Source organism: Chelonoidis abingdonii, chromosome 5, assembly GCF_003597395.2.
Source record: "Chelonoidis abingdonii isolate Lonesome George chromosome 5, CheloAbing_2.0, whole genome shotgun sequence".
Taxonomy (NCBI): Eukaryota; Metazoa; Chordata; order Testudines; family Testudinidae; genus Chelonoidis; species Chelonoidis abingdonii.
In genome coordinates this window covers 82,657,344-82,683,196 of record NC_133773.1, presented here as the reverse complement: position 1 = coordinate 82,683,196, position 25,853 = coordinate 82,657,344, and the positions used below count along the sequence as shown (strand labels likewise).

Below are 25,853 nucleotides of genomic sequence, written 5' to 3'. Positions count from 1 at the left end.
GGAGTTTTAAAAACAGCTTAGTTATAACAAGTCATACAGAAGGTGGTGAGCATAATGAAATTCTCAAAAGGTAAAGCCATACTTCAGATATAAATGGGCCTGCCAAAAGTTTGTAAGTAAGAGAGCCTGCCTGCCCTTTGTAAAGTACAGTACAGACTGTAGGCAAAATCCTAAACATTTGGACATATGGGAAGAAACATGTATTAACCTCAGTAACATGTATTAACCATGTAACATCCCTCAGTAAGTGAATTATAACTGAATCATTGTCCATGAAGTTTCTTGAGTGTGACACTGTCTGCTTAGCATCTTTTAAAATTTTGAATTTAGTGCTCCTGAGAAATATCAGCTTGATAGCCTGTGTTTAGCTTTAGAACATTGCACAACACAGGTACCACTAGGGTAAACTGATCTACTTGAGTCTTCCATGGTGCTTCTTTCCTGTCCAGCAGCAGCTACTTCTAGGGATGAGAGGATAGTTCAGTTTCTGTAGCTATTCAGTCTTTGGCCTCTGCAAAGAGAGGATGGCTTTTGTGCCATATGTACCGCTGCAGGTGGCAAAACCACCATTGACTAAGCTAGAATTTAAAGCAAAAATTAAAAGTTGTATCCTCTTAAACTATGTAAGCCCAATGTACAAAAACACAGCTAATGGCAAGTTTACTATGCACCTTCATATAAAGAGAGGATTCTGGCACGGTTCTATCAGTTTTTTGGCAGTGTAAACAGGACTTCTGACAAACTTTGGCTAAATCAACTATATCTTAATTAATCTAAACAGCTGACTTTAGCTGACAGCTAGTTGTATGCTTTGTTACCACAAACTTCTTGTTTTCTTAAAACCTCTATGAGCAGCTCATCAGGTATTTCTTCCAGGTCACAGTTCTGCTTGATCAGATTGTCTGCAGCTTCTGCAAGTTCAGCATCCTCAATAGCTTCCAGAAAATAGGCATCAGTCGCATTGTCCCATTCTGTATTTGAACAGAGCTTGTCAGGAGACTCCATATTTTCTTGATGTATCCTTAATGATGTCCTTTCTGAGAAGTCTGTAAGGTTAGGTGATTTTTCTTTTTCTTCTATGTTTCCCCATGCATCCATTAAAAGTACATATTCTTCCTTTTAAAAAAAAGGAAATTACTTATTCAACATGTAAGTAAGTGTTCATTATTTTTGGGGGGAGATCTTATTGTTGGCTTCATCATGGGAGCAGAGTTGGGCTAAGGCTGAGCACTTTTGAAAATGTCACCTCTAATGAACACTGTATAGGTCAGCTCGCAAGGCAAGTTTTGTGTGTTTTTGGATTGTGTGCATTTACCAAACAGCTAAACCCTAATCTTTTGAAAGTCAGTTTAATAGGACCAAAATTTAGTTCTTAAAAGCAGTGCCTTGTAACAGGCAAGCTTTTGAAAATCATGCTGCAAGAGCACTACTGAGTTTGTTTTCTAGCTGCCTCTGTAGGGAGATAACACATTTACATGCACACAGAGAACAAGTATGGCCCTGGGAATGTCACATGAGCCATAGCTGTGTGCTGACTGGGCCTTAAGTGGCCCAAGGGCTGAGAACCACTGCTTTAAGTAGTGATGATTCGCTTACTAAGAATTTTTTGCTAAATAGGTGTAATTTACCAATAATCAGTTCTGCTTCGGGTAGGACTTCAAACTTGCAGTATACAGAGCAATAAACCATGAAAAGTTTGGTTGAGAGGTAATACCAGGTATTGAAAAGCTGTTTTCTATAGAGCTCAGGATAGGGGTTGCATCGCCAATAGTCTTATCTACAAAGGCTGACTATTTACATTAAACATTTTTTATTGCTTTACGCAAGCATTTTTCTAAATGAAGATTAACTTCAGTCTTCAAAGTCAGTGACATTTAATTGCCATTTAAAAAATGTGAATCAGTTGTTTCAGAATACTAAACCACTACTGTTAAGACAATAGGATTTACAATTGACTATGCATTAATTATGCTACCATCATTGTGTGCTGCAAACGCCAGTTGATGTTTGACTTGTATTTGCCTAAGCATCAGAAAAATGGAAAACTGAATATTCTTTGAATCCTCCATGAAGTTTAAAGGTGACACGCATGTATTGGTCAGTTAGACAACATAGATACAGCCAGGGAGATTAAAAGATCTTGTGCTAGACTAAGGCAAATCTTCCTTGTGGTCTAAGTGAGATATTGGTAACCTTGCCTAAAGCCAGTCTATATTACCACTTCCCTTGGTGGTAGGAGTACTAGTAGGAGAATTCTGAAATATGTGGGGTTCAATTATACAGTCACTACACTTGATGAGTCCCATTGCCATTCATGGAACTACTCACAAGTGAGTAAAGATTGATAGTGCAATCAGTCTCTTAGTATAGGCAAGACTTTTAAAGGGCTACCAGAGAGGACAGTTTGGAACATGCCTGAGTTACCATTTAGCCTTTTCTCTTTTTTTTTTTTTTTTTGGTATGGGGAAGGGGAAAAGGAACAAAAACTACATACCTCTTCGAAAAGAAAAGGGAGGCATATCTCAGGAGGTATTGGAATACCTAAATCAAATACACTGTGTTTATATTTTGTTTAAAGTTATTGTTTCTGAAATGGTTAAGTGTAATTTTATTGAAAACATACTTACTTTCTGATTTGAAGTTTTTAGCTCTGCAGACGGGGTCATAACATTTTTGATAGTAAACTTCTTTTTTTAGATCTACCAGAATCCTTAAAATACAAATGCACGTGTTGGCTATCACTTAAGAACAGCATTAGCTACATTATACATATAGGGCAAGGATTTCACCCAGAGAAAGAAGACACTATGTCCCTCCAGTTTCTAAAATAGTCTTTGTACATGCACTCTGGCCCATTTGCAACTGAAATTACGTATAATATGCAATGTAAAAAAAGGGAAATACTGTAAATTTTACAGTAAGATTGTGTATCTTAAATGTACAGGGTTTTGGTATGTTGTTTTAAAGCCACGGTTTGGAAAGTGAGGTACAATTATCTTGAGGCTACATTAATTCTGAACAAAGATAGATTACCTTAAAAGATAGTTATGAGTTAAAACCCTCCCTTCTGCAATGAGTTTAACTAAAGCAAACTCTGGTACTTACTGCAAATCCAGGTTATGCAATTGTGTTATGGGACAAATCTTACCACATAATTTGATACTATACCATTTTAGCTGTGGTTGATAACAGCAAGAGATGCACAATAATTGAAGTCATTCTTTTGAAAAATAGGATTCAATTGGAAAGTGTTTTTGGGTTTTTTTTAAAGCATGCATTTGATTATTCTCACAGTCAAGAGGAGACTGTCAATTTTATTCTGAATAGAAATTAACAGCCAATCAAATGACAACTTACATTTAGAATTTGTAACCTAAAAAATTGTTACTCTCACATCAATATTTAATTTACTAAGTAAGATTAACTAAACATTTTGAGTGAAATGCTGACTCCACTGAGGTCAATATCTCCCATTATCCTTTGCCATTGGAACTAACTAACTCCCTAAACAGGTATAAATGTATGTTCAGTTAAAGAGTAAACTGAACAAATTCTTTCCATTTCCAGTGAATAGCACCCAGTAAGGGTTGGGACCCTGTTGTACTAGGTGCTGTAAAAACACACTCCCTTCCTTGAACAGTTTTCTGTTCAAGCATTTCTGGATATTATAGTTGCATAATGAAAAATTCCTTATTAAAAGGTTAATTTGAAGCCTTTCAAAGTATAAGTGCCTATTAAATAAAACTTTTGTAGAGGATGCTACATACTTAAAGAACATACATTATATTGTTACTTTTGTGGGCTCTTCCAATATTTTTACACCAGCGATATCTGGATATGTCATAAACAAGGAGTTCTTCCAAGGAAAAATAATTCCATCGTCGTATCCCTGGAAAATTAAGTACCCTTTTTAAAAATAATTTATAACAGCTTGAGAGTATATGTTGTGTCTCTTTAAAAAAAAAAAAAAAAAAAAAAGGTGGTAGTCTGTACCTCCATGATTATCCTCTTTATTAACTAAAGAAAGGACAAAACAATCAATTTCTGGATAGGGTGAATATTGATATCCTTCTATGGGATCTGTTTAAAAACACAAACGAGTTACTGTTACAGATTAGACAAACTCAAACAAAATAAAAATAAGTGTACTTGAATCTCACTAAGCATGAAGGGCCTACTTCTAGTCCTATTACCATCAATAAAGCAGGACTGGGGCCAGTGTGTGACTGGTATACATCTTGGAAAGCATTTTTCATTATAGAAGAAGTTGCCCTTGCTCAGGAACTCTGGAGCCAGATCCCTACTTTTGGGAATGGCAGGTTACAATTAGCACATGCTCCTATACTTTGGAGATTGGCCAATGCTTACTAGTCCTGTGACCAAGAAAACTCTGCACTGTGGACTAGATGCTGACTTTTATTGAATACTCATTTCCACTACAAACAGCCCTATTGATTTCAGTGGGGCTTTGGTGGAGTATGGTATTATGCAGGATAAATTAGGCTAGCAGATTCTGATCCTTTATTAATTACAAGCTTTACTCTACATCCTGAATATAAAACATCCAAGTTGTTGCTCATGTAACTTATGCTAGAAGGGTCTGTAGACCAAGAAAAGAAACACACTCCTGCAGGCTCCCAATTTACTAGTGCATGAGTAAATAGTTAGGCAGTCTCTCTAGAAAATGAAGGGCATAATCCCTGCAGGACTCAGCTAAAGGATATTGCCTAAATAAGCTGCAGCAGAAAGTTTCCACTGATGTATAAGAACAGCAGCACAACAAGGATGCAATTTATCAGATGTACAATTTGAGATATAGTCCATAATTAGATCAGGTGCACTGTAATACATATAGCAAATTCATCACAAACAATTAAGATAAATTTTTCTATTCAGTAAAATCATATATTCAAAATATGGTTATGAAGTACCTGAAGTGCTACTGGCAACTCTCCTGTCTGTTTGTTTAGGTATTTTTTCTTTCCCTTCTGGGTTGTCACAAGTTAGGGCTCTTTCAATTTCTGAGAACCTGATGGAGAGAGACAGTGGGGAGAAATAAGTTATAATTCTCAGATTTCTGGACATACCATACTTCCTTATCACATTCACAGGGCCCCTTTATTTCTTGTTCAGACATAAAGGATTCATTTTGACTTAGAAGTTTACTCTGATATATTCCAGCAGAGGCAGGAAGATCTACGCTCACCAAACCCAGGATCTTCTGCACTACTTCTAGCCCTATTTGCTATATATGTAGTGCTTGAAAAGTATTGTGTTTACTTTTGGATGGCTTTTAGTAGTCTTGCGCTTTACCCCTTTAGAATTAGAATCATCATTTGCAAAGAATCATGGTTTTTCTTTGCTGTGTTTCTGGCATGAAGACAAACCACATAGGGCCAAATTCTGCAACAGATCATTTCTTGTCCTTACTCGGGAATGACTCCACTGAAGTCTGGTTTGTTTGTTTTTTAATTATACTATAGGATATAGGCCTCAATTCAGCAAGATATTTAGACACATGCTTAGAATCATAGAACTGGAAGGGACGTCGAGAGGTCATCTAATCCAGTCCCCTGCACTCAAGGCAGGACTAAGTATTATCTAGACCATCCCTAACAGGTGCTTAACTATTGTTGAATGGAGGCCCATGACAACCAAAGAGTTACAGGAATTTTGAATGTAATATGCATCTTTAAAATACATTTAGGGGAAAATTACAATCAAAAGTCCAAAATAAATGTAGCTCAACTGAGGCTCAATCCTGTGAGGTACTGAGCACTGAAGTCATAAGCAATTTTGGTTGCCTCACATCTCCCAAAAAACACTCAGTATGTTGCAGGATTAGGTCCTTAAACTTTAGCCTCTTTTGATAATAGATTGTGTTGCATATATTTGTGCAGCACTAAAAACTGTTGCTCACTAAAGTTTACATACAAAATAATGCTTTTCACTTTCTTCTGTGTTTAGAATGAGTGTCTAGATTGGAGTTATTCTTACTTAAATGGTTTGGTGGGGGCAGTTTTGGATTTTGGTCCATTTCAGAGTCCTACCTAATTTACGATAGAAATGTAGCACTTCTCAGCTGAATAACCTTGAACGAGTCAAATTCTTCATCTCAAACAAAAATTAAAAAAAACCCAAAACACGACCTCCCTGCACGCACGCGCGCACACACGCACACACACAGTGCAGATCAGAAATCATCACAAATGGCCCAAGTTCTCTGAACTTATTGCACATTTGAAGTTAGGTGCAGCAGATGGGATGGCTGACAAATCTTTGCTTCAAGGAATAACCATCAGAAAATGTTACCTGCTGACCCCAATAGCTGAACTTTCTTAGAACAGAACGCATCAGTCTCAGTGAAATGTCAGTCCTCCCTTCCCCCCCACAACAGTAGTGGTTGCTACTGAAGTCTACATTTTAAAGTACTTTAATTACCACTGTAATTAAATTGTTACCTAATATTACAGACCAAAGAGGAAAGGAAATATTGCTCCTCAACAGAAATATTCTTTTGGGGTTTAGGAACAAACTTGTTATCTTCAGCTATTTTCAAAGTCGCATGCTTTCCTGCTTTTGATGACTTATACAGCCGGAAATTTCTATTCTTTGTATAAACTCCTACAGGGAGAGAGAGGAAGGTTTCATAATGTATTTACAATTGGCTAGGTTCCCTCATATGTACAGTTTATACACTATATTTGGGTGTCTGAGGGGAAAAAGCATTTAAAGGAATAAACAAATGGTTATATTTATCCCAGTTCATTTCTCACAGTAGGAGTTATATAGCAGAGTGAAAATGAATCATGCAGCCATATATTTATCCATAATATTCAAGTATAAGGACAATCACTTTAAACTGCTATACAGGCATTTTAAGTAAATACTACAGTTATTTGGTACTATTTCTCTGCAGATCATTCTCCAGTCTAATTGTTCTTTTTCCTAGAATGAAAGACCATGTAACTATTTTACATTGTAAACATGGTTTGGCAATTTATCAGTTTCCTGTTCTTTGTGTGTCTGTGTGACTATATCATAGTCGCACAACAACAAGAGTGGTAGTTAGAAAAATGCAATTCACATCACAATCTCAAAACAAATATGAGCTGGCAAGTATGAGCAATTCTACTTGAGACTTTGTGTGTGGGGGAAACTGTAACTCTGAAGCTGAATTTAGTTCTCATGAAAGTTTAAGGACTAAGAGCACTGGGATGACCGATATATTCTACCCCAATTTTGTCTTGCAATATCCTGCTCCAATTTGTTCTTGATCTCTGTCTACCAATCATTTTGTAATTTAGGGTGGTAAGCCCACCATGTTCTAGTTCACTGTGAACTAAAAACAAAAATGGAAGTAAAAAACTACACGTTATCAGCTTAGTGTGCCACATAACTGCACCCTCCCACCTTATTTTTTATTCACTAGTCTCCACAGGAGTTACTGTTATTAACATAGTTACAGTCACAGTGCACTTTGTTACTCTAGTTTTGGGGAACCAATGTAACAGTGCAAGCAAACTCTTGGAAGTTAGGTACCTGCTATTCAGGAAGAAAACTGCTGAGAGTAGTTACAAAATAACTTTTCTGTGGCAAATACAAAAATAGATATGTCTAGAACACTGTATTGTGTCACTGTACTCACCTGAGCCACCTACGACTAAGTAAAACAAAACAAAAACAAAACAAAACAAAAAAAACCACAACACCCAGATTATTACCAATAAGCCAGCCTTCCAAAACTTCACAGGGAAAGATAACATAGTAAAGCAATTCAGAAGCCAAAATGAAAACTGTGGAAAAAAGTCATTGTAGACCTGTCTGTGCTTTCCAATTAATTTGCAGTTGTATTTTTTAAGAGAAAAAATGCTTAATACACAGGAATTGCACACAGATCTTCACTTTTTGGGGGGTAGGGCAATTTACAAGCTACATGTATGCCACTGACTGTGAATATATTTGAACAAGGCATTTCTTGTTGGTCATTATTTGATTTTATTCACATGAATTTTCTAGACCATTCAAAATGCAGCAGCTTGTTTGCTTACTAAAAAACTAAAATTATGGATTCTGCAGTTTCTATTCAATAGGTTCTAATGCATTAGGCCTTAACTTTAAATTATCTCTCGATGATGTTCAGAATCATACATTCTTTATACTTATATACACCATTAAAAAGAAGTACCCATCCCTTGCTTTAGGCAGTCTGTGACAAAATCTTAAATACACAACTATCAAACAGCCTGCCCCTCTAGCCTCCATCTTCGTAATCAAGCCATTTCCCATTGAACTGAACCAATGACCCTGTGCAACTATTGTCCCCCTTATCATCAAGGAGTGAGAGTTCCTAAAGATAAACTGAAGTCTCCAAGGGACAGAGTTTTTATTTACTGTGGAACATTATGAAACTCAAGTAATATTAAAAGTTCCACAAGCATGTCAATATTTAAGGTCAAATTTAAAATACACCTTTTAAGATCATTTGTTTGATTGTTATTGAAGTGTGTCCTGCATTTTGTTGTATGTTTAGTACTTTATATTACTGTACATTAAGCAGGAAACAGAACACTGTGCAAACAGTGCTGTGATCAAAGCATAAACCATCTCTGGTTACTTAACCTTTCTTGCATTCTAGTACACAACCTTAACAGGAATACAATACACACAATATGGAGCTAAATTCTCACTTAAGATGTGCGTGCAAATACTTCCTTCCTGCAGGCTCCATTTTATGTGCATGCATCAGATGGCAGAATTTGGCTCAGAATTCTGTCAGTAACTAACTTTTATATTTACCCAGATCGATGACAAGTTGCTTGCCTCCCTCCTTATCATTCACAACTAGAAAGGAAAGATCGAGATTTTCTTTCTGTTGCAGTTTTCCATTTTCCAGCGTTTTGTGCATATTAGATTGCCATTTCCCAGAAGCCTCCTTCGCTGCACCAAGGTTTACAACAGTACCATCTATTTCAACTGTTGCTTTGGAAGACTGGGAAGCAGCACTGTCCGCCCCTTCTTCCAGAATCAGAGCATCAGCTTTATTTTCAGTTAAAACAAGAGCAGGTTGCAAAACTGTTTTCACAAAATTACCTTAAAATAATAATAAGAAAAGAAATGGATCAGGGTCTGTTTTAGTCACAAGTTAAAAATGCATTTAATAGGTTTTGTGCAAAGACTTTCAAATGAAAAACCAGGATAGAGTTTCTCTCTCTTTTCCCTAAGTCTGGTGCACAACCAATGCTTTAAACTGCTGAATGGGAGGCCCAAGTTATGGCATTAACTTTAGTTGAAACTAAAGTTTGTGTTGCTATTTTTTAAGACACCTCACTATGTTAAAACAGGTATGTAAGAACTGTCCATATTTCGGTTGTATCATTCTCTCACACCCTTCACCATCTTAACAGCTGTGAATTCCTCAGGGAAAGAGATGTGTTTCTATATATTTGTACAGCACCAAGCACAAGTGGGCCCTGGTCCTACTTGAGCCTCTTGGTACTACCTCAAAACAAACAAAATAATAATGAAAACTGAACATGCTGTGAATGGCAAATGTGTAGTAATGTCACTACAGCATCTCTAACCAAAGTTTCACATTGAAGAAAAAATCTTGGATACCTGTTCAAAGTCTTAGTGAACAAGCCTTGTGCAGGGTTTCAAAGGAGAACCATATTCTTCTCTACCAACCTGACAGCAGGACACAGGACACCCATGCTATTGCCCAAAGATTATTACTACTAGTGATAAGAGTCATGGTTTGGTACTTCATCCATGATTAGAGCACATATGGTGCTGCTTTTAGTAATGAATGACTTTACCAATGATCAGCAGGAGCCAGAATTTTGGATTTGACATCTGACTATGGACTTGGATCTCCCATTAGACTGCCAGATTCCCAGTGAGTAAAAGTGATGCTCCACTCTCCTACACAACTGGAGTCTCATTGTGCGAACACTTATACACATCACTTACAGTAATGTCAATGGGACTACTTACATGCATAAATGCAGGACTGGACAACAGATCAGTACGGTAGCATATGAGGGAGCATCAGCCACTTCACTTTGGAGCCTGAACAACAGTTTTATTTGCATGAATGAGTGCAAGTCCACTGATATCAATGGAGTTGAACTTGCTTAAACCAGCTGTGAATTTAATCCCTTTGCTTTAATTGCTTCTTAGAGGTTGGTAGAAGAGTAACGTACTTAATATGTTAGGATATTACTTATTTTGTAGAATTTCTGACACATAAAAATTCTAATAAAATACTTATTAGTTTTATTAGGATAAGATTGCAGTTTCATTTTCAAGTTTGTCCCAGAGAACACACAGGTTGTGATTATTTATACTGTAAACATAATGGATTAAATTAGTCATTAACTGCTATTCCACAATAAAGACTTGATTTAAAAAAAAGAGAAAATTGCTTATAGCTTTAATATCACTGGACAGTTTATTTGAACTGTTGACCTTCCTCTCCTCTTCATATACAAAAATTCCTGATCGATATTTAGATGCTTGGATATCACTGTATCAAGCAAACTGAATTAATAGACATTTTCTATGTAAAAATCCGTAGATAATTAGGCATTTTGCCCAACATTTAAAAATTGAATTATTCAAACTATAAAGCTGCTAATCTTCAAGAGACAATCAACCAGTTTTGACATGTAGATTATGAGATTAACTAAATCTGAGTTTCATATTTAATGTGATAAAGAGTAACATTGTTTACAAAACTGACACTTTGTATCACAAGCAAATTTAGTTTCCTATTACTGCTAGGAAGGCAAAATAATAATAATAAATAAACCATTTACTACTTACTCTGCCTACTGTCCTTATAAATGTATTATAACTATGACTGATTTTAAACACAAACATTTACTGTCCAACAGCATTAATAATTTAGTTCACAATGGGATAGGAAACTAATGGGCTGGAAGTAATAGCTCAAGTGCTGTTATTGAAAGGGAATAGCTGATGTAATAAACTGAAAGAGTATGGCTTTTGTTCTAAACTTAGCTATCTAGAGCACAAGGCTAAAATTAGTTTTAAATAAAATACTTTTGAGCCACACATTCTTTAATAACTTTATAAGAAAGAGGTTACAGAATCAAACTTTTAGACTGATAAAGAGTTTAATGATCATATTTAATTATATTGTTTTTGTGGGTGCAGTAGAAGAGTCACAGAGCGGGAGGTGAGGGGGAACATGGAGAAGAAATGGTTTTATTTGTTTCTACTAATCTTAATGAAAATAATGAACAATACACTGCTTATGCTATATGCTGGGTGAGGCTAGTAGTACTGCCTAACATTAAGATTGCCCAACTCTTCCTATTGTAGGAATCTGTTTGCAGTTGCTTATAACTCTGCCAGTCTTATCTGTTTGGTTTGAAATTTTCCATATGAGGCGTCTGCCTCAAGCTGGTTTCTTGTTTTTTCTTTTTTTCTCTTTTGGAGTGGGAGAAAGAAGTTTCAGCCAAAACGATTTAGCTTATGAAACTGAGGTTAGGGGAAAATATGTTGTTGTGCAATATTAAAAAAAATTCTGTTGTCCTTTTCTCTGAGAAGCTCTAGCACCCCCATGTTTGGACCTGGGACTTGAAATTTGGCAGGGTGTGGCCTTTGAGCCAGGGTTGGTACTGTGAAAAATTTGGCCAAGTTATAACCTCTGAAAAAAATCTAAGTTCATTCATGCTCAATAGACACGTCTTACGGTTTTATTGCTAAATTTGCCAAAGATTCTGTCTTCACTGAGCATGCTCCATCCCCTCGCAGTTCCCAGTGCTGACCAGACTGTATGTACTATCCTCACAGAGTGACAGCACATGCTCCAGCCCAGGGTTGCAGGGGCAAAGTCAGACTTTCTCTGAAATTGTTGCTTTAGGCTAAGGTGAGGCCATGCACTTCACACTGAGAGCAAGGAGCCTGTCTCTCCTGTGCTCTCAAATCACTCCCAGGCAGCTTTCCTTACTCTTACTAAATGAAGAATTTTATTTTAATCCCACTGGTGTCAATAGCAAAACTCCCAGCGAGTTCAATGGGTGCAAGATAAGGGCCAACAGGGGCATTTAGGGCCAGATTCTTGGTTCCAGTCTGGCTTCTTTGTATCTTTCCCAAGCACTTAGTCAGAAAGCTTTCCTGAAGGACAGCTGAATGTTCCCCTTGCAGAACAAACTCTCTGGCTAGCTCAAAGCTAGCTATGGAAGCACTACACCACTTCCTCCAAGTCCCATAAGAGTAAGTGGCATGAGAGTGTGTGGCTGGAATCTGCTGTGCTTTGGCAATCCTGGGCTGGCAAAATGGTCCATTAGGGGCTGTTGTAGCCTAGAAGACATTCCAACTTATGTCAAGAACCAGAGAGCTTCCCACTGTTCCCTAGATCAGGCTAATGCAAAGGCAGCTTTAAGCTATGCCTTTGCCCTTTCACTAAGGTCTTGGACTGAATATAGCTCAGCTGGACTCAAGAATCTGGCCAATAAAGTTTAACTTCGCCAATTTAAAAAAAACAAAAATACATACCTTAACCTACGAAATAAGTAAGCAACTGTAAAACCACCATCAAGCCTTTTACCAGCTTTTGTGATGTCTTTGTTCTGTAAATACAGTGTGTGTGCGCGCACGCACACACACACACACACACACACACAGAGTAGCTGTTTCCTTGAAGTAGAAGGCTGACGAGAAATTGCACAACTAGTCTCAGAAAATAAAAGAAAATACATGAGCAGGAAATCAGTTGAAGCACAATAAAACACAAATATTTAACTGGAAATATATATTTGTTTCCACTTATGGTCCCATTACCATAATATCTGAGCGCTTGACTGTACTATTAAGATATAAAAATTCCACACGTTTCCTTTTTATGTATTAGAAATAAGAAAATATGCTTACCAACATGAATATTATCCTTAAATGCTGTCTTGTAAAGCAGAAATATTAAGTGATGGCTAAATTTTTCATCAGTGCTGGAATCTAAGTTCAAGACATCTTCAACTGAACATTTAACTCCATAAAGTTCTTCCAGCTTTTTACTAACAAGCTGAAAAATTAAAAATAATAAGGTTTTTTTTTATTTTTTTCATAACTAAAAAGGTACTCATAGATCATGACAGAAGGGCAGATTTTATGTCTTCATTAATTTCAAAGATATTTTTCGTTTTGAACATACAGTTTTTTTAGACTATGAAGTTTTTTTAGACTTGAAGTTTGTAACCAAAATACAAACACATATTTTACCTTATAAATTGCATAAGTATGTGATTATGGTACCAGTAGCAGACTCTTGCAAATTTCCAGTTTCTCGCCTAAAAGCCTAATATACACCTCATCTATAATTTTTCTGTTACACTGCTTCCAAAGTACAGTTTGCAGCTCCAGTGAAAACCAGCACTGAAGACTCTACAATCCAGACCTATGACAACTTAGTCACATTATATCTAGGGCCAGAGTGAAGACCTTAGATCCAAGGAGTCCAAAAGTTTCAGATCTTGAGACCTCAGATCCCTCCTTTTGGAACCAACAATCTTCTTTAATTTTGAGGATCCCTTAGATTTCAGAACTGACTCTCATGCGTACAAAGGAAGTGGATCCTCTAAGGACTCCTCCAAGAGAAAAGACCTCATTCAGTGTGTGGCTTCTTTCCTTTCTATCGAGAGGCATGCACATGGCTCCGAGGATGATGAATGCTCTTAAACCTCCGTACTTATCTGAGACAGGATATTTTACTAGAGAGGGAGGTGTATTTCTGAAAGCTCGTTTTAGTCTCTGTCTGCCACATTGGAGATAATGTCCTGACCCACCATAAACCAAACCAAATCCATACGAAAACAACATTTGTGCTAATTAATAAAATCAATAACTAACAAGGAGTGACTCTATATAACAATCAGAAAAGGCCTAAGCTTAATAAAAACCACACTGGGGAAAAAAGGGACTTGAAACAACTGGAAAAAGAAGAACTGAGGGAAAAATAAAGGGTGAAATCTTTTGCTAGAGCCCAGGAGCATGCCTGTATGCTTCCTAACAATTTTACTGCTTTCTTTGGTTCTATGGCTCTTGTATCAGGGCACATAATCCACCAGTGACTCTACAGAGGCAATATCATGAAAGAGAAATTACTATGTCACAGGCCTATGGCGAACATGCTGTCATACCAACCACCATTTGCCTCTTGTTCCTCAAGCGGGAAAACCAGAAAAACTTTGCTTTAACTAGCAATATCTAAACATGAGTTTCTAATGTTCTCTAAAAACGTGTAATCAATTTTCATTTTATTTGTGACAACTTGAGCTTTAGAATAACTATAAGGAAAATCTGTTCACTTTATTCTCTCTTTGATCCACATTAAGGCCCATAACAAGACAGACAGACCTACAATATGTTATATTCTAATTATTGTTCCAGTTTTACCTCAATTAACTTTGCAATCATCTTTTTGCCATCAGCTTCAGGATTCACTGGTTTATAGAACTCCAAATCAAAATACAGTTTGCAAACAGCTTTTTCAGGAATAACTTCATAGCAATGCATAAGATTGGTTTTCTGTTCTTTGCTAAACAGAAAGTAGTCAAGAATCATCACGCATGTTTGTGAACAATAATTCAAAAAACTTGTTGAAATGTTTTAAAAAGACTAGCCCTACTACGTTCTGAACAAATTAAAGAAATACCATAAATATACATTTGGCTTGAAATTTAGATTTTGTAAAAAAATAAATTCTTACAAACACCTAAGACCAACAGATATGTTTTCATGAATAAAAATGGAAACAGTAATTTTACACAATAAATCCACTAGTGCTGAGAATCTTAAAGTAAAACTATACATGAAAGTGAAACCAACTTCTTTGAATTTTGATATCCAAACTGAGAGAAATGCAAAATGTAAAGAGCTTAAATAAAAAATTTGGATTTTTAGAAATCTGTCACTTAATAATCAGATGCTTTATTGCTAAAACATTTAAGATTTTTTTTTAAATTATTTTTTAAGTTGACTGTAGACCTTTACTAGACATTTACTAGACCTTTACTAGACATTTCAATATTGGAACTTGGTCATGTCATATGTTTCTGTTCAATGACTATTAAGAATGATATATAAAATGGTTCATGGAGATGTAATTATTTTATCTGCTGATGCACCAGAATGATGATGATTGTTCACTATGGATACCAGTTCTCTTCAATGGTCAAGCACTGTAGCACATTTGAGGGGATCAGTGTCAGGGAGCCAGTTATGGTGCCCTGATTTCTGAGAGCTGGTCTATACAAGCCCCAGCCCTGATGAAGTTTAAAGCAGCTGAGAGGTACTTTTTTTCAAAATACTCACTTGTAATAAAACCAAAACTCTGTATATGTTGTCACAAGATAATACCTTTGTCCATCTTCTGTGTTCATTTCCAAAGCAAATACATGAACATCCTTTTTAAATTAAAAGAAAGAGTTAACTTTTCCTTTACAGATCACTAATCAAAATCTTTTGCTTGAAATTAATTTCTCAGATCAAAGGTTAGTAATTATTTTCTAATTAGTAACAACCTATCAAAGGATGGCTTAGGCTTTTTTTTCTTTAAAACTTAAGTACCTTTTATTGTTAATTAAGAGCCTGCTTCTTATTTAAATTATACCAGCGTAACTCTTGAGCAGCTGACTGAAGTAAATAAAGCTACTATGGATTTGCATTGATGTAACTGAGATCTGAATCAAACCCTCAAGTGGTATTTGCCTGGTAAAATCTTATTTTGATCAACAGCATGGTAACATCAATGGGAAGAGAAACAGTGTATAGAGAAGAGGATTCTCACTGAAGAGAGAACCAGTATATGGCCTAAATTACTAGTTTAGTAATTTACATGTCCAAACCATCCTTTTGATTATATACTATATGTAAAACCAGAGGTGACCCTACAGAGAAAAATGCTCCCAAACTGCAACATAATTAGGAAACAGCTTTGACACAGTCATAACTTCAATAATGAAATTCATGATATTTGAAGAGTTGATTTAGTAACACCTGTCTCAAAATATTTCACTTTGCACTTTGTCATATGCACTGTTCCCTGCTATAATGAGTCAGACCCTGATCCTGCAGTGAGCTCTGCACAGGCAGACCCCTGCACCAAGCTCCATTTAAGTCAATGGGGCTTCTCAGAGAATCAGTCTGCATGGAACTAACTGCAGGATAGGATCCTTAGTCAGTTCTCCCTGCTATCTGTGTGGGTTTGATCTGCAGGTAAGAGTGGAGAGGAAAAACGTCTTAAAATAAAATTGTAAAAGCAACAAAAACTGGGGGATTGAAGGAGAGATGTAATGCCAAAAACTGCTTGTGGCAAACTTGCCATGTCAATTGTGGCATTGCAGCAGCTGTGCCTCAGCTTCCTCTCCCCTACACATACATACCGTCCTGTGGCCTCCTCTGACCATCAGAGTGATTTGGACCTACAGTCATATCACTTTGTGAAAGGTCACAAAGTCCTTTATTAAAGAAGAAGAACGACAAAATGTATTGAAAGCAAACCTTCAGCCCAGCTGGGTTCAGCAGACAGCAGCAACAGAGGTACACCTGTGCTGAGGACTGCTGCTCTTTCTCCTCCCACATTCGCTCAACCCCCAGTCTAGGGGCTGGAACACTTTTCCTTAACTAATGGTTTATGGCAGGCTCTAGCTCACCAGGAACCCCATCTCAGCCAGGCTTTCGGCATGCCTCTGGAGAACCTGTCTGGTCCTCCTCCACTCCCTCCACCTTCTTTTCAGCAGCTTCCCAGGGAGAGAGCACTTCCCATCTGGTCTCTCCTGGCTCTTTATGAAGACAAACCTGCACTCCTCCAACTGGGCTTTATTTTTAAGCTGTGTCTACACTGCCACTTTCAGCGCTAAAACTTTTTGTTGTTCAGGGGTGTGAAAAAACACCCCCCTGAGCAACAAAAGTTTTAGCACTAAAAAGCACCAATATAGACAGTGCTTTATTGCTGTGAGCCGTGCTCCCGGCGATAAACCTACAACCGCTTGTTCGGGTTGTTTTTTTCTTTTAATCACCATGAGAGCTGTCCCCTGGCAATAAAGCATGTCTACACTGCCCACGTCACAGCGCTGTCGTGGCCATGCTATAACATGGGTAGTGTAGGCATACTCTTAGTTAGTCCTGAACCACGCCCCTGGTGCACCCCATCACATTACCTCCCCCTCAAGACTACATCCTGTCTGGTGCCAGAATGGTCAAATGAGCTCTTCCTGATTACCTGTGCCTGCTGATAGGTGGGCGGCAGCACTGGGAGCTACTCCCCTCATGGAGGTGAGTTTTTTATAGCGCTGGGAGAGCTCTCTCCCAGTGCTATGCCACAACTACACAAGCCACGTTAAGGCACTGCTGCTAGACTTCAAATTAAGCCAGGACTTCTCATGCTATAAAAACAGGGTGGGTGGAGATTTTCATTTAACTGCCATTTGTGTTTTTGACACTTTCTCCCTCGGTCTTTAGAAGGACAGATATAAATATTACCTGAAGTTTGTTACCTTGACTTTCTAAGTCTAAGTAATTCACTCAACATGGTACTTTAATATAAAATCCCTTTGGCTTCTTTCTGCCTTTCTTCCCCTTGCTGATTTTAAAGTAGTTAATGATCTACAATTCCTTACTACAACCGCCACGTGACAGGGATACCTGTTTGAATCACAACATTCCTTATCCCCTCTTCCCCAGACCTGTTAGGGCTCCTCAAGAGCCTACATGAGCCCTCATGCCTCCTATCACAATATAGCATCATTTCTTCCTCTAAGGTGAGGAGATGACTGTGTTGCTTTATGGAGCAACAAGAACTGGGCACAGAGTGTTGCAAATTCTTTCAACACCACTGGGTGCTTTTACTGGATATCGTTGACAGGCATTAAATGTTAGTGTAATGTACAGAAATAGGTCAGACCTGCAGAGTTATTGGGTTAGCTGAAATGGCAGAAGGAAATTGCACATTCCACAGTTCTTTTTAAAAACAGGCAATCAAGTTGCAGAGTATGAAATGCAGGTAATTACAAATAAATAATTAGCTCATCCTTTCAAAAACAGTTACCCCTTAGGCTGAAGGTTCATTTCAGGTGATCTGGTTCTTCTTTTTCACTTCTTTGTGCCTGAGCAGTTGCCTGTCTATTGTGGGATATATTTTTGCCTTTATTTTCATTCATCACTACCTCTTTTATATCTTATCTTCTTTGTTTTTCCTCTTCCCTCCTCATTCTCTGTCTTCTTCTCTCTCCTTCCTTCCTACTTGATTTTTACTCCTTTCCCATTCTTCTACTACCTCTTGCCATTTTGGCTCTTTCCCTCACCTACATCATTTGCCAGGCCTTCCTTGTCACATCCCACCACTTTGGTCTTTCTTCCCCACAAGCACTTCTACTATTAAACATTAACAACACATCTAGAGTCATATGTTAGAACTAACCCTCATTACATCTAATAACACAGTCTAATGTTGGAGCTACTGCGTATTATAACTTATGCATCATGTTGACCTGTAAGGGAAAATAATTGCCTGATGTATCAGGACCGCACAACATAAGCATCCTGAAGCCTGAAGTGAACTTTGTAGGTTAACAAAACTTTACAAATGATGTTTCTAAATAGTGAAGACACCCTTCTAACAATTTAATATCTTACCTCCTTACAGGTTTTTGCATAGTTAAAAGCTTGAGCTTGTCGACGAAACAGCTTCCAAACAGAGCACGGTTCCCATGGTTTGGACAGCTGTGGCCTGTAAACAGGGCAAAGTGGCTTTCTTTTGTATCGAGATGCTAGTTCATCAACATTCTTCAGTCTTTCTTCCCATTTTCTCTTCATTTGTCCTAAAGCAGTCAGGAAATGAACCCTTAGTACTACATTAAAAATAACCAAATCAAAAGCATTTTGTAGGTGCTTCAATTTCTCATATACCTGTGCATATCTCTGTGGGTGATCTGCTGTATTTGAGCATACTTGGACTCTTTCATGACTGAGGGGAGCCTGTACTCCAAATCAACACACAACTTAGCTGTGAAACACCCTTTAATACTAAGTTCCCTATGCTGGTTTGAGAAAATATGAGAACATCAAGAATCAAGTTATGAATGCCCAGGCCTACTTTATTATCAACACAACTGAAACAATTTAGAATAGGGGAAAATCTCAGGGTAATGAATGATATTTTGTTTATAGAATAGTATTTAATAATGCTTATATTTTCAAAATAATGTACATATTTATATTAATTCATTCTCACACCATCCTGTGGAGGTAGGTAAATATCAGACCCATTTTATAGATGAGGAAATCAACCAAGAGAAGTTAAATGACTTATCTGGGCCCACACAGCAAGTCAGTACCTGAGTGAGGATTAGATCTCAGTAGCTTCTAGCTCCCAGCCCTATGCCCACAAGGCTTCATTGCCACTCAAATAGATAACGCAAAACAATTCAAAACCAAGGGGCATCCTCAGACTATGACCCATATCAGCAATGCTTTCAACTGCTTAATAATCTCAATACTCTAATTTACTTATTCAATTGTCTATGTGTTCACTGTCAGAATTTTCAGGACTTTGAAATAGTTGACTTACCAGTACTCAGTAAAGACATTTTGCCCAGCAGTGCTCCCTGTCACTCAACCTTTGGACTTCTAATCACATAAAGTAAGCACATGGTAGGAACTCTGAAAATCAATGCAGAGTCAAAAAGCTACATTAAATGTAACATTAACTACAGACAAGTTCCAATTCATTAATTTTTGTTCAGGGAAATTCCTTCCCCGTCAAAATTCTTCCAGATGGATAAGTGTTAAGATGCTTGGGAAGCAGAGAGAATGGGAGGAAGGGAATTGGAGAAGATGTTATTACAGAGGTGTTTATCTAGTCTACATGACCAATTACCAGTATTACTTTCTGTCCTCTATCCTTTGTTTATTCATCTGCATTTTCCTCCTCCGGTTTCTCCACATCTCTTCTTCCCTTGGATTATCCCTCACTGACTGCCTCCCACCTGAGTCTAAATCTCACAGCAATTTCTCAAAGGCAACAGTTGTAGGGGACAGAACAGTTTCCAGAAGGAATTTAGATGCAGTAGTAGAGAAATCATATTTTAAAAGCCAAAAAATACAAAGATAATGTGTAGTTAATGTGGTTTCCAGTAGACAGAAGGAACTAAATGTAATCTCTCACACTTGTTGCTGAGTCACGCTACAAAAGTATAAGTTTTTAGCCGGAAACAACCTGCTAGTTTTCAGGCTCAGTACAGCTAAGCAGTGGGAGATAAAACACATCGTGAAGTGAAAACCCCACGCTATTTTATTTGGACATATACATATTTACTTAGATTTACAGAAACCAGAGAAGGTGCTCGTCTCATACTCCAGAGACCCCTAACAATTATTTAAGATCATAATCAATACAAACAGAGAGGAAAGTAGCAATCCCACAAAATATAACAATAACTAAATAAACCAAAAATAAAGATGTACCCCACCCTCTTAAAACATCACTTCTCAAGCAGCACACAATATAAAAAAATTATCTCACAGTGCTGAACATAGTTTGACCTTGTCTACATTTGTGGCTAAATTTAATCTTAATTAATTAGGTCCTGTCTGAACTACATAAATTACCACGTTTAGTTTAGAGAGACAAGGTGGGTGAGGTAATCTTTTATTGGACCAACCTCTGGTGGTGAAAGAGACAAGCTCTTTGCATAAGCACTTAATGTTTCAAAGGACTGTTCAATATAAATTGGCCCATTATCACCCATCCAGTCACAGGGAGAAAAGGAAAGGTAAGGGAAAAAGAGAGAGGGTGTGGGGGGATAGGTGTGAGGGGAGTTACAGGTAGTTGTAATAAGCCATAAATCCAGTGCCTCTATTCAGTCCATGCTTTTTCATATCTGAATGGCCCCTTGAAATGTGTTAAATATTTATCCCAAACAATCTGTCCACCTTGTATTTAGCAATGACACTGAGAGCTAGTCTACACTAGAACTTCTACAGTGGCACAGCTGTACAGATATAGCTGTGCTGCTGTAGCACTACTAATGCTGATGCTCTATGCTGATGGGAGAACTCTCTCCCCTGTGAGAATAATTACTCCACCTCCCCAAGTAGCGGTAGCTAAGTTGGCGGGAAACACACTCCCACCAACCTAGCACTGTCCACACTGGTGCTTAGATCAGTGTAACTTATGTCACTCAGGGGAGTCTCTTTCCCGCGCCCTTGAGCGACTTAAGCTATACCAAAGTAAGCACTAGTGCGTACCATCCCTGTGGTACACACTACAGCCTATGTCAGCATAATGTATGATGCTCAGGGTGTGAATAAACCACCTCCCCACGTGACATAAGTTACACCGACATAAGCATTCACGTGCACAGTGCTATTGGCAGGAGAGCTTCTCTCACTACACAATTTCTGTCATTAACGGAGGTGTTTTTTTATTCCAGTGGGAGAGTTCTCTCCCTTCAGCATAGAACATCTTCACCACAAGTGCGGCAGCAGCACAGCTTCATTGATAAGCTCCGCAGCTGTGGCTCTGTATGTATAGACATGGCCTACAAGTTAATTGCCTAGACTTGAAAAAAAACTCTGCATGAGCTTGAAAGCTTGTCCTTTCACCAAGAGAAGCTGGTCCAATAAAGATATTATGTCATCCACTTTGTCTCTCTAATATCCTGGGACCAAGAGGGCTACAACACCACTGCAAATGTTTAGTTTAAACATTTATAAAACATGACTGTTGCCAAATCATGTCATAAAATGCTCAGGAATTATGTTTAGCCTACGCAATATTATTTACACTAACAAACTAAGGACCTGTAATTTACCAGCAGTGCAGTGCTGGCAATAGCAACAGCAGTATTGCCAGCTCCATACATAAAATCATGAAACTGTCTTAAAACTATGTTTTATATATTTATTTGGGATTTTTTTTGTTTGCACCTTCTAGTTTTTAAGCTTTAGGGTACATTCAGGTCATACTTTCAGGTTTTGTCTGCAACCCTGAGGGTCAGAAATTGCCTTTTATTTTAATGAAAGCTGAAATTCTCACACAATTCCATGACTCCAGGAGCTTGGACTTTAAGAAAAACATCAAATATCACAAGACTAGCTATAAAATCCCAAGAATTGGCTTCAAGCTGTGACAGAGACAGGGCTCAGACATTAACATCCTCATTTATCCCAAACTCATGAGCCCTATCTACATTATAGCATCCACCATCAGAGAATTTCAGCTATGACATTTATTAGCACAGATACGAAGAGGCTGCTGGGAAAGAAACCTATATGGTAGGAAATAAGCCTGTTGCTGAAAACAGTTCTCAGCAACGTACACCTGAGCCTCATCAACACTGGAGAATTGTGTGTTTAAAGTGTTAGTACTGGACCACGTGTAGCTGACATGTTAACACTCACTATCTCTATTCACCATCAACCCTATTTCACTTATATTTATCCCCACATCTTACACATGCAGTTGTACAGTAAAGAGGGACAAACACATTGCCATCAGGGAAATTATTTCATAGCTCCCAGTAGGACTGATAAGTGCAGTGGATTGTGGAGGGCGTGACTGGTCCACTGTGTGAGGCAATAGAGGGAGGACTAACTGTACTGTGCTGAGGAAGTGTAATAAAATTTGTCCCTGGCACAATTTGCTACTGGTAGCACATACGGACATACAACATGCCCTCTCAGATTTTGCTAACCATCCCCTTTCTCCATTTGCTTGTTAGGTAGCTGTTTCCCTGTCATAATTTGCTGCTCTCCCCATCTTTCTCCATTCACTTGTTCACAGTAGCAAACTCTGATAGAGGGCCATCTTCCTTGTCATAATTTGCTACTCACCTTTCCTCATTCTCTAGACCAGGAGTGAGCAAACTACAGCCTGTGATCTGGCCCACCAGCTGTTTTAAGCTGACCCTCAAGGTCTCACTGGGGAGTGGGATCTTGGGCTTGCCCGCTCCAGTGTTCCAGCTGGGGAGAAGGGTGGGGGGCTGCTCCACGCCGCTCCCGGAAGCGACGGCATGGCCCCACTCTGGCTCCTACGTGTCGGAGGAGCCAGGGATGCTGCCAGGAATGCAGCCAGGCATACTGCCCCCGCCCTGGGGAACTGTGGCCAATAGGAACTGCGGTGGCAGCACCTGGCGGATGGGGCAGCATGCAGAGCCGCCTGGCTGTGGCTCCACGTAGGAACCAGAGTGGGGACATGGCTACTGCTTCCTTCTAGGAGTCGCTTAAGGTAAGCACTGCCCAGAGCCTGCACCCCTGAGCCTCTCCTCATGCCCCAACCCTCCCCTGCCCTCCTGTGCCCTCCTCCCTGCCCTCCAAACCCCTCAATCCCAGCCCAGAGCAACCTCCTGCACCCCAAAATCCTCATCCCCAGCATCACCCCAGAGCCCATGTCCCCAGCCAGAGCCTGCACCCCTTCCCACACCACAACCCCGTGTCCCAGCCCTGATCCCACTCTCACCTTCCAAACCCACAGCACCATCCTGCACCCCAAACTCCTCATCCCCAGCCCCACCCCAGAGCCCGCACCCCCAGCTGGAGCTCTCACTCCCCCTCCAGCACCCTATTCCCTCACCCCATCCTGGAGCCCCTCCCGCACCCTGAAATCCTCCTTTCTGGCCTCACCTTGGAGCCCTCACCTCCCTCCCACACCCAAACTCCAATTTTGGAGCACCCATGGCCCTCCATACAATTTCTATTCCCAGATGTGGCCCTCCGGCCAAAAAGTTTGCCCACTCCGCTCTAGACGAGTGGTTCTCAAACTGTGGGTTGGGGCCCCAAATTGGGTTGCAATCCTATTTTAATGAGGTCACCAGGGCTGGCGTTAGACTTGCCAGGGCCAAAGCCTAAGCCCAAACCCCACCACACAGGGCCAAAGCCCCAGAGCTCAGGATTTAGGCCCCCCACTCAGTGCTGAAACCCTTGGGCTTTCATCCCCCACCCAGGGCAGCAGGGCTTGGGCCCTCCCACCTGGGGTGGCAAGGCTTGGGCATGCTCAGTCCCCACTCCTGGGGTCATGCAGCAACTTTTGTCAGAAGGGGCTTGTGGTGCAATGAAGTTTGAGAACCCCTGCTCTAGACCTGATGCCAGTTTTGAATTCAGTTTGACTAAACTCTGTCCCTCAGTGCTCACAATAGCTACTGGGAATGGTGCAGTAGCAGTATTGCCATTGTAAGACGACATGAGGCAGGTCTGCAAGACTGTGCCATTGTTTGTGTTGTGTTCCAGATTGGAATCCTAGCATTTATCCACATGCTCTAACTGCCATTAACAGTGTTCAATGTCAGCGCATTAAATGGTTGAGGGATTAGTAGAAGCAGGCTGGCGGATCTGTCACCGTGATATGAGGAGTAGTACATGTGTACAGGGAATGGATCACTTGAAGATTACCTATTCTGTTCATTCCCTCTGGGGCACTTGGCTTTGGCAACTGTCAGAAGACAGGATACTGGGCTAGATGGACCTTTGGTCTGACCCAGTGTGGTTGTTCTTATGTTATCAGTTATGCTTTGAGTACTGAGTTCTGTAGGCTATGTCAATAAAGATGCAGATGGTTCTCTTCTTGCTATAGGGACTATCAGCAGGCTGGTAGCATAGAGAACAGTGGCTTCCAGGACTTTGTGAGGGGTAAGTGAAGGCTGTGTCTCACAGGGAACCCTTGGAGGAGGGGTAATGCCATTTTGCAAAGCAGGAGTGTTTCCTATGGAGTAGGCTTAGTTTTTGAGTGTAACCCAGGCATAAGTAGCTTCTGTTTGCTACATACAGCTGACTTAAATCCAAATTCCCCTAGAGCAAAAATAAATGGAGTGAAACTACATTTACAGTGGATTACAGGAAACAGAGTATTACTGAGGCAATCAGAGCACCAGCTAAAAGAAATGTAGGAGCTGTTATGAAGTTCTGTCCAGAGGTTACCCCTACATAACCTGACAAGGAATTCTTTTCACACCAAAGCCAGGCACGATGCGTGTGAAGAGTTTTCGGATGGCGAGTGTGAAATGCTGCACTGAACCAAGTCTCTTCTGGCCAGGGGCAGCTCTAGGCATTTTGCCACCCCAAGCACGGCAGGCAGGCTGCCTTCGGGAGGTCCGCCGAAGCCGCGGGAGCTGCGGACCCACCGCAGGCAAACCGCCGCCCTCGCAGCGACCGGCAGAGCCCCCCCACCCTTGGCGTGCTGGGGCCTGGAGCCGCCCCTGCCTCTGGCAGCTCTCGAGAGAGCAATTCAGCTAAAACCAAACCAGACTGTTGGGGCTACGCTGCACCTTCAGGACCACGGCTGGCGCGGGGCGGTGCTGGGAGGCTCCAGCCTGCGGGCGGAGGAAGAGCCCCTCTGCCACTCACACCCTGTTCTGGCCGCCACGGCAGCCCGCGCACTCCACTGGGGGCCACTTTTAGCGCCTCCCCGGCACAGTCCGGCCGCACGTCTCCCCCTCTCTTAGCCCCGCCTCCTGCCCCTGAGGCCGGGTTGTGTCCAGCCCTCTCCCCGTCCACAGCGCGGGCACAGCCCCGCCCGCCCTGGGGGACACCGCCAGCCCGGCTGCTGGGGCCGGGGGACGCGCTGTCAGGCCGGCTCCCGGAGTTACCATACAGGGCCCACCCCGCCAGTAGCAGGCGGGGGGGGGAGCCGGTAACACCGACCTGTGCTCGGGCTGCCCCTGCCCACTCGGCGCACACTCACCGCAGGGGGGGAAACAGACTCGCCCGCCAGTCCCGCGCTCAGAGCCCGCCTGGCCTGCCCGCGTTCGAACCTGCCGCCGCCCTGTGCCCGCCCCCTCCCCCGCAAGGCGGGGCCGGGGCGGAGCGAGCGGCTGCGTCCAACGGACACCCAG

General features: G+C 40.3%; 1 protein-coding gene across 4 annotated transcripts; it reads right to left on the bottom strand.

Moving 5' to 3' along the window:
* Positions 1 to 217: 217 nt before the first annotated feature.
* Positions 218 to 25,756, bottom strand: PRIMPOL (primase and DNA directed polymerase). Of its 4 annotated transcripts, none has more exons than XM_075066402.1 (14): positions 25,703 to 25,756; positions 19,595 to 19,684; positions 18,661 to 18,845; positions 15,340 to 15,431; positions 14,422 to 14,563; positions 12,904 to 13,051; positions 8,800 to 9,093; positions 6,462 to 6,624; positions 4,932 to 5,029; positions 3,994 to 4,080; positions 3,781 to 3,889; positions 2,628 to 2,710; positions 2,495 to 2,541; positions 218 to 1,116 (listed from the first exon to the last, which is right to left on the bottom strand). In XM_075066402.1, the coding sequence occupies exons 2-14, from the start codon at positions 19,611 to 19,613 to the stop codon at positions 799 to 801; spliced, it is 1,785 nt and encodes a 594-aa protein (XP_074922503.1). In that variant the 5' UTR covers positions 19,614 to 19,684; positions 25,703 to 25,756; the 3' UTR covers positions 218 to 798. The 4 variants fall into 4 exon arrangements, with proteins under 4 accessions (XP_074922503.1, XP_074922502.1, XP_032656277.1 ...); XM_075066401.1 differs by lacking the exon at positions 25,703 to 25,756 and adding an exon at positions 20,013 to 20,123; XM_032800386.2 differs by lacking the exon at positions 25,703 to 25,756 and having other exon boundaries at positions 19,595 to 19,725.
* Positions 25,757 to 25,853: the final 97 nt, after the last annotated feature.